General features: G+C 47.7%; 1 protein-coding gene across 3 annotated transcripts in view; it reads left to right on the forward strand.

Annotated features, from left to right (window-relative positions):
• Positions 1 to 9688, forward strand: part of si:dkey-89b17.4 (zinc finger protein 646) — a 13215-nt gene that overhangs the window by 1844 nt on the left and 1683 nt on the right. Inside the window, exons 2-4 of one of the 3 annotated variants that reach the window (XM_014023126.1) lie at positions 3622 to 6376; positions 7530 to 8583; positions 8732 to 8822. In XM_014023126.1, coding sequence (XP_013878580.1) covers positions 3828 to 6376; positions 7530 to 8583; positions 8732 to 8794 — 3666 coding nt within the window. In that variant the 5' untranslated portion in view covers positions 3622 to 3827 and the 3' untranslated portion in view covers positions 8795 to 8822. Of the gene's footprint in view, positions 1 to 3621; positions 6377 to 7529; positions 8646 to 8731; positions 8823 to 9688 lie in introns of those variants that run through there. The other 2 variants (XM_014023125.1, XM_014023124.1) reach the window with 2 other exon arrangements.

Genomic DNA, 9688 nt, shown 5'->3' on the forward strand with positions numbered 1-9688 from the left:
CCTGGTTGAAGCCCACCTGTAGTCCTTTGATCTGATTGGACAGGATTTATCACCTGCCCTGCAGCCAGTACCTCTGACCCACCAGAACCCTGAGAGYGGGTCAATGCAGTTCTGCAGAAATGTTCCTCAGGAAGGTCCTCAGACCGACACTGGACCCACCACCAGGTTCTCAGAACCCTCCACCCTGATGGCTCGGATTAGCCGGGTCCAGTCAGCAGGGGTTCTGGTGGACCCAGACCTGACCCGCTCTCTGTGCTGATCAGCCTGATCAGGTGACGGCTGGCTCTCAGCTGTGTACCTGTGGACAGGTGAAGCTGATGGTYACATGACCTCTGAGCAAACAGCTGAGAGTCAATATTAGAGCASAAATAACCTCCTGCTTTGATACCARCAGAACCAGAACCAGAACATGAAGTCCAACAAGTCCAGCATCACAACGCTCTGACTGCAGATGCTTTAATTCAGGGGATCGTAACCTTTTTGACCTCTGTGCCCAATTTATAAACAAAGTCACACGAGGTCCAGTCACACATTACCATACGATCAAAATCATAATTATTATAAATCTTGGTTTAATTTGTGTTGTATTTACATTATGATAAATAAAATACACTTACAGTTTAAAAGTAAAACTCCTGTCAAATAATCACAAGACATGATTATAACAAATATTTTTATATTGTAACCTGACCATAACAATTATTTGAACAAATACAACAGTCGACAGACGACTCAGGCTTATCAACACAACAATAACCATCCATCCATTTCCTGTTCACTTCTTCCTGTCAGGGTCACTGGTGCCCATACCCAGCAGTCACAGTGGGGGGTGGGGGTGGGGGGGGTTACACCCTGGACTAGGGTTGGGCATAATCTTATCGTGTGAAATTAATCGTCAGAAAAACATTAATCGATTACTTTTTGGCACCTGACGATGAATATGATTAACGCCACCAGGTGGACTGACTGGGGATTACTCCGTCAGTCCTCTCGGTGCTCCTCTGCTTCAAATATGACCAACATTAAAAATAAAGTTCTGTAATTTATTCATCAACACAATTTAAAATATGATGTATACCCTGAAATCTGTCATTTTCACACAATTTGGAACAATTTTTACAAAGAGCAAATCTTTCCCACTAAATTGGTCATGTGACCAGGACATAAGAGTGTCCAGGGGATTAATCGTCAAATTAATCATTATCGGCTAAATACCGCAATTAATTGTGATTAATTTTTTTGCCAATATTGCCCAACCCTACGCTGGACAGGTCGCAAGTCCATCACAGACAAAAATAAATAATTTTTTAACATGAACAACAAAAATAGACAATTCAATAAATAAAATTGTGATCATAAAATAAATACATTCAAAATATTTAATTTAAATGTTCCAAATAAAAAACTAAAAATAAATTTGAAAAAGTGCAAATGAAAATAAAGCCTTTTAAAACTTTTGCATGGTAGAACCAGAAGCTGCTCTTCATATTAGTGACAAACAATAACAGTAACAGCAGCTTTTTGACAAAATTCTTAAAAATAAATTACACAAATTAATTTAAAGTACAAATTAAAATATAGTTGTATCTGCAACTGTATTTGATAATGTTTTGAACTTTTAAAATATTACATGGTAAAAACAGAAGCTGCTCTTCATATTAGTGACAAACTTTGGTGTTTTTGATGAGTTACTTTCATTTTTGTTTCTACTTTTCATTTAAAATAAGTTTCCATTCTCAGCAGGTTTCTAAGGTTCTTCTTCTACATATTAAAAAGTTGTTAAACATCTGAGTGGTGCACTACTGCTACTAGTGGTGAGAAAGTGTATTACACCTTATTTAAAATCAATGTGGTCCCACGGCCCTCTGTGGCCCAAAGTTAAAAACTGTTGTTCTTTTGAGGCCCTCAAGGTGGCGCTGTGGCCCACAGGTTAAGAATCTCTGCTTTAATTCATTAATAGTTTTTTACATCTTATTGTGCTCAGAGTGTTTAAAAGCATAAATTAACTCCTGTCACACAAAAACAACAGATTTAATCTTTTTATTATTAATTATTCAGACACTGATCACTTTATAAAGCTGGACTTTTACTTTAGCTTTGATCAAATATTATTATTTTTTTATTTATTACAGAAGCTGTAAAAAAGTTTATTGAACACTAGCATGTTTGCTGTAGATCTGAAGAATCTGTTAGTAAAATATTTTGTTCAATGATCAATGTTTGTCTGCAGCAGCTGCTCAGTTTCTGCTCTGAGTTTACTAATCCTCAGATAACTGCTGGCAAAGTTTGACAAAAGAGCTGAAGAAACTGCAGCTCAAAGCTTACAGTAGCAAAATACTAGAAAGTCAAAATTAGCAAAATTCTAAACAAAAATAACAGTAGCTAAAATTAGCAAAATGCAAAATAAACAGCGAAACACTAGCTAAAAGTCAAAATTAGCAAAATGTTAAACAGCAGCTGAATCCTAAAATGAGCAAAAAGTTAACCATATTTATTCAAACAGTAGCTTAAAACTAAAAGTAGAGAAATTCATGCATAAAGTAGCCATATGCTAGTTAAAACTAGCACAGTGCTAAATAAAAGTAGCAAGACATTAGCTAAAAGTTAAAACTAGCAAAGTTCTAACCATAAGTAGTGAAATGGTAGCTTACATCTCAATGTAGAAAAATGGGTAGTGGTGGCGCAGAGGTTAGAGAAGATAAGTCTGTGATCGGAAGGTTGCCRGTTAAACTCCCCATACAAACCAGCCCCACTTTGGGCCCCTGAGCAAGGCCCAGCTGATCTCTGGGCGCAGCCCACTGCTCCACACGTGTGTTCACATGTGCGATGGGTAAAATGCAGAGAATTAATTTCCTCTCTGTGGGACAATAAAAGCTAAGGGATTGTTGTCCAATATTTTAAGGGCCTGTTTGTAACAAGACTCTACAGTTTTATCACTGACACAGTGGCTTGTCCCCAACATGAAATACATTATGAAATGTGTGAAAAAATGAGTGCTTGCATGAATATCTTGGACGCTTCCAATCATAAACAAGATCTAACATGTCTAAAATTGACCGAACTATGTCTAACAGTTGTCGTTTTAAAAAAAAAAAGTTTCTTGTAGTTGAGGTTAGAATAAAAAAAAAACCTTCAAGATACTTAAACTCAGTCACAGTGTCAATTTGTCTACCCTTGATGTAAATGTTTAAATTTGAGATGTCCAATTTAGTCTTAGAGAAAAACATAGTTTTTGTTTTGTTTACAATTAAAGTCAGACAGGATTGATTTAACGAGTCAACCACACCCTCCAAAGCTTTGGTTAATTTCTCAGCCGCAAGTTGAGCCATTTTAGCGTGTGTGTACAAAACGGTGTCATCCGCATATAACTGGACTTCTACATCATGACAAAACTTTGGAAGGTCATTGATGTAAAGGCTAAAAAGCAGGGGTCCAAGCACAGATCCTTGTGGTACACCCATTGTGCATTCTAAGAAACTTGAATGTGCATCTTTGATTTTAAGTGAATTTGAAGTGAATGTTGTTGAGGCCGCGGCGGTGATGTTTGTTCTTTAGTAATTAATTTATCTGCAGTTAAAGTTTCCGTCTGTAATTTTCTCTAATTTTGTTTGCTACCTGCAGTGACACCTCGTTGGTCGGTGTGACCCCCGCAGGCCCGCCCCCTCACAAGGCGGGTCCTGATTGGCCGCACCGGCACTGGTGGGGGAAAATGGCCGCCACCCTCCATTGAAGATTGAAACTGGGCGTTCCCCCCTCCCCCAACATCACTGTTCATGGCTGAGTTCCGAACCGTGACCCCGCCCCTTCCTGCTGCGCTGTAGAGTACTATGGCAATGCATGATATGAGTCGTGCCAAGGGTTTCCCCTGTAAAGAATGTGATATGGTCTGTCCCAGTACTCCAAGTCTATTAGAGCATATGAAAGCACACTATCAGCAGGAAGAAAACGGACGATTCGAGTGCGAACAGTGCGGTCGTATCTACAAGCACGCAGCCAGCCTAGCCAATCACAAGAAGTCTCACGAGGTAGGATCCTTCCAGTGTCCGGTTTGTACGCGCACGCTACCCAACGCGGTAGCTTTAAAGAACCATCTTCGGATCCATACTTTGTCCCCCAGTAGTGCGCACGCCGAGGAGGAGAACGAAGAGGCGCCCGAGGAGGCGGCCCACGACGAGAGGAGTTACAGCCTGGCCCAGGACCTCTCGGACGGGTTCAGTCGCTCTCATCTGAACAATAGTGGTATGGGCCATAGCGTCCTGCCAGGCCACGAGACAGACGAGCACGGGAAGAAAGGCTCCCCTGAATCTGACGACGCCTGGGACAGGCCCTTCAAGTGCGACCAGTGTGACCGCACCTACCGGCATCACGGCAGTCTGGTGAACCACAAGAAGTGTCACCAGCAAGGAACGTTCAAGTGTTCTGTGTGTTTCAAACAGTTCAGCAACCTGGCTGCGCTCAACAGCCACGAGAGGTCTCACTCCAAGTTCAAGGCGCCGGGGGCATCCATGGTGAGCGGCGCCGGCGGCCTCCACAGCTCAGAACGCAGCGCCGGCTCTCAGTCGTCTCAGAGCAACGACTCCGCCTCCTGTTTCTGCCACCTGTGCCAGGTAGCGCTGCCCAACAAGGCGGACTTTCAGGAGCACATCCTGCTGCACAACACCACCTCGCCCTCACTCGGACTGACACGCGGCTTCCCCGGCCTCATGGCCCACAACCTGAGCACCGTGCGTTCCCCGGCGTACACCCCTGCTCTTGGGGACCCTCTCCCTCTGCCACCCCTGCCCGCTGAGAAAAGAGGCCCCTATGACCCCATAATGGGTCCCCCGGTCAACAATCCCATCTACACATGTGCGTACTGTGGGGCAGGACACCCAGACCTGGAGACTCTGAAAGTCCACTACCTGACCCACGACCCGCACCCGCCCTCCCACAGTCAGGACAGCTCCATCCTCAACTCAGACACTCTCAGTTCTGGGTCGCAGGGCTCGGTGGCGTCCCCCTCCGGCAGCCGTGTGCCTCAGCCCAGCTCTCCGGACGACGAGGAGCGCCGCTTCAAATGTGGCGAGTGCGGCAAAAGTTACCGGCATGCAGGAAGCCTGGTGAACCACAAGCGCTGCCATCAGACGGGCCACTACCAGTGCACCATCTGCTGTAAGCAGTACCCCCACCTGGCGGCACTGCACAGCCACCTGCGGAGCCACAAGGGCCGTCCCTCCAACCAGCCAATCGGCAACGAAAGCGGCGACTGGCTGTCCCCGGAGCCGCTCACGCTGGACTCCCAGCAGAGCTATGTCCAGGAGGGCAGCAGCGCCACCACTCCCATCTCGCTGCCAGGGAACCTGGGCGACGCTGCTCACTTCGTGCCCGATGGCGGCCACAGCAGCGCTTTGGACTCGCTGGAGTTCCACGACCGCTTTGACGGCAACTCGCTGTCCCAGAGCAGCTCCGCCCACCGTCAGGCTGACAGACACGTGTGCGCCGACTGCGGGGAAATGTACGGAGACGTCTCAGGCATCAAGTCCCACATGTGTCCTCGCCGCAGCCAGCAGCAGCAGCAGCAGCAGGGCAACATGTCCAACGGCTTCATGGGGAACATGAACTACCACGGCTCCGGTGGGACCTCACTGGCCTCTGGGAGCTCCAGCAGCATGAAGGAAAGTAGCAACCAGAGACCCTACTCCCAGAGCGCAGCCAAGAGGATGGGAAGTAACAACAAGGATGACGACGACGATGGCGAGGTGTATCAGTGCTCCGTTTGTGGCAATCATTACGCCAGCCTCAGAGCCCTCAGGAGCCACCTGCGCAGCCACGCCAACAACCCCACCGGACCAGGACCATCCACCCTGGAGCAGGACTGGAGGATGATCTGCTCCACCTGTGGCCAGAGCTTCTCCAGGAAACAGGAYCTCCTGAACCACCAGTTGATCCACGGTCCCCAGAGGTCGGACAGCCAGCAGCCAGGCATCGCTGGCGGCTCCGCCAACGGCAAGCTAGACGGACGCAGCCACATCTGTGTCGACTGTGGCATGTTTTTTGTCGACCATCACCACCTGATCACCCACCTATGTCCTGGAAAGAATCGGGCCGGCTCCATCAACAAAGGAGGCCTGAACGGAGGCAAAGGGATGACCGGAGGCGATGGGGTTGCCGGGGGAAGCGGCAGTGTGGGAGGCGATGGACGCAGGTCGATGGTTGACCAGAGTGACAAACCTCACAAGTGTGACCAGTGTGGACGAGGGTACAGACACCCCTGCTCACTCCTCAACCACAAGAAGTCCCATAAAACCGGCGTGTTCCGCTGCCTGGTGTGCCAGAAGCGCTACTACAACCTGCTGGCTCTCAAGAACCACCAAAGGACCCACTTTGACTTGAAAAGGTACGTCCATGTTCACCTTCTGCAAGTTACCCGGAGTCTGAACCTTGACAAGGAATCCTCACGGGCACGTTAGTTCTGATAAAACTAGCTGTAATGCTTGTATAACAAACTTATATATATTTTAGAATAGCATTAATTACTCAGAGCATTTTGTTTGATAGAGTGACAGAACAAGTTTGTCATATATAATAGTTTTTTCTTGAATTTTATTAGAGTTTGCCAAAAACTCCATAAACCTTACACGACAGTCTCATTGTCAGGCGGTTGTCGTTAGAGTTGGACAAAAGGTTTCCCATCATTCCAACAATCTGATCGGTTTTATGTGTGCACAGGTGTGTTTAAAGCAGGGCTGAACCAGGTAAACCACCAAACCTGAAGATAAAACATCAACTGTTTGTGGCCTAAAAGAAAAAATTCACAGATTTGGGATTGCTTTAGTTTAAATCAAGGAGTTATTTAAAACTTTTGTTTAGAAATATGACAGATCTGTGCTAGGAGCTGCAGGCAGCTCAATCAAGCTGAGATTTAACTGAACGTTAAAACCTGCACCCAAGCCATAAACCTTTGTAAGTAAGTGGCGGCTGTGGTGAAGTGGTTAGGGGAGTCGTCCTGGATCCGGAAGGTCGCCGGTTCGATCCCTCATCCAGCTGTTTCAATCGTTGTGTTCTTGGGCGAGACACTTCACCCGCCTTGTCTACTGATGGTGGTCAGAGGGTCCGGTAGCACCGCTGCATGGCAGCCTCGCTTCTGTCAATGTGCCCCAGGTCAGCTGTAGCTACAGTGTAGCTTAGCACCATCGGTGTGTGAATGTGTGTGTGCATGGGTGAATGTCTGTAAGTGTAAAGAGCTTTGAAGTCTGGAGGGACTTGATAAAGCGCTCTATAAGTTCAGTCCATCTACCATTTGTAAACCTAATTCTGTAAAGCAGACAGAATTWTTCATCTAATGGATTAAAAACAGTCGAGGACCAAGAACACATTCTTGAGGGACGCCACAACTTAGTCTGTTTCTGAGATCAAATGATCCGATAAATATTATTTTTCTACACATCAGAGGAGGTGTTGAAGAGACACAGTAAAAACCGTGATGCTGTTATTTTATATTCAGGTTATTGTTTTGTTCTTCGCTTCATTCCTCTTCGTTCCTGCTGCAGGCACAAATGTGAGGAATGTGGCAAAGCCTTCAAAATCCAAAAGCAGCTCATCAACCACCTCCGTCTCCACGAGGAGCACCGAGCCAAAGGTCTGGTCCGGACCGGGCCCAACAGTTCCCGCTTCCAGCAGCCCGGCCCGTCTCAGACGATGCAGACGATGAGAGCGGATGCTGCGAAGGGCCCCGTGATGGGGGTCAAGTACAGCCACCAGGGCTTTAAGAAGCCCTACTCCTCCGCCGGAACCTCCAGGCCCCAGAAGTTCGACCCTGCTGAAAGTGGGAGGCGGCCTTTCGCCTGCGAGGAATGTGGGAAGACGTACCGACACGCCGGCAGCCTGGCCAACCACAAGAACCTCCACAAGATCGGGGAGTACCACTGCAACGTCTGCAACTCCACGTACCCCAACCGGCTGGCCATGAAGAACCACCTCCGCCTCCACTTCGCCCAGAAGAAGCACAACTGCCAGGAGTGCGGCAAAGGCTTCCGCACGCAGCGGCAGCTCGCCACCCACACTACGGCCGGCCTGTGCAAAGGGCCGCAGGGCCCCGGGGCCCAGATGGACTTCGAGTGCGATGGCTGCTGCGAAGGCTTCGCCACGGCCGACGAGCTTTCAGCTCACGACTGCCCGGCCCAGCACCTGCCTTCTTCATCCTCCACCACCACTGCCGCCTCCACCACCATCAACATGGAGCGGACCCCCGTGGACCTGGACTCGGATGAGCGGCCGTACGCCTGCGACCTGTGCAGCTGCACCTACAAGCACGCCAGCTCCCTGCTCAACCACAAGCACACCCACAAGACGGGCAACTTCCGCTGCAACTTCTGCGACAAGCCCTACACCAACTACATGGCTCTGCGCAACCACATGCGCATCCACACGCAGCGCAAGAAGCACATCTGCCACACATGTGGGAAGGCCTTCCGCCTGGCCCGGTTCCTCAGGAACCACCAGAAGGTGCACGAAGAGGGCGCCACCCCATTCGGCTGCCCCAGCTGCGGGAAGAGCTTCCAGGGGAGGTCCGGCCTGGCCCGGCACCGCTGCGGGGACAACCAGGTAGGCATGGAGGTCAGGAGGAAGAGCGCCGCACCCGCGGGGGAGGAAGAGTGTCGGTACACGTGAGTTCCTGCCAGTTGTTTGTGATTCTTCGAAGTTGAAAAACAAATAGAGAAGATAAATTTAGGTCTCTACGTGTCTATTACAGGTATATGATCTCCAATCCGGCTTCCTTGGGACCATACGCGTGCCGGAATTCGGATTTTTCTGAAGTTTGGACAGATTGAATTAGACACCAGATAAGTCATCCCCGTTTGCTTTCAGTTAGCATAATATCACACACTGTAGTTTGTAGGCTGCCTTCACCAGTCATGTTGTGTTTTCATGTTGTCTTCTTCCCTGACAGCCTCAGATTGACCCTGCTGCTCATYGTGTTGTGTGATTGTGTTGTGTTGGACCACGAGCAGATTAGATGTTTGAGCAGGAGGATCTGGAGCTCGCTGCTCTGCACACACCCAACATGCTTTGGTTCCTCAGAGAGAACCCAGCTGTTGGTGCAGCGCAGGAAGCTGCAGATTCCTCCCAGCTGGGTGTCCACRTCCCCCTCCCCCACTTAGCAGCCCCCCTCAGTGACCTGTGTAGAAACGATAGAATACTTTACAAAAACTCTGAGCCGGATTTCAGATCATATACCTGTATGTTGAACATGTGAAGTTTATATGGGATAAATCTTGTGTCAGCAGGAAATGAGTTTGAATTCTTCAGATTGAATCTGAATCTTCATAATTTGAAATTGATGCATTGTTTTTAAAATAAATTTCAATAAAGTGAAACTGAATTTAAAGTTTTGTATCTGAATTAATTTGTTTTGAAACTGTATTTTGTTTTATTAAAAATTCAGTTTGACTACTTTCACTTTCAGTTCCATAATTCAGATTTTTGTGTCACATCCTGGTCCTTGAGAAAGCCAGGCAGAGTAATCAAACACAGATCCACAGATTTATGTTTCACTTTGGTGAAGTTTCCCTTCTGGATGTAACAGAGTTGATGCCAGGGGTGTCGCTAGGTTTTGAGGACAAGGGGGGCTTAGCCCCTAGGAGACGCACAGAATTTTTGTATTTTAAATTTGTATTGTGTGTCTGTGTCTGTATACAGGATATATATG

This window comes from Austrofundulus limnaeus, unplaced genomic scaffold (assembly GCF_001266775.1).
Source record: "Austrofundulus limnaeus strain Quisiro unplaced genomic scaffold, Austrofundulus_limnaeus-1.0 Scaffold358, whole genome shotgun sequence".
Lineage (NCBI taxonomy): Eukaryota > Metazoa > Chordata > Actinopteri > Cyprinodontiformes > Rivulidae > Austrofundulus > Austrofundulus limnaeus.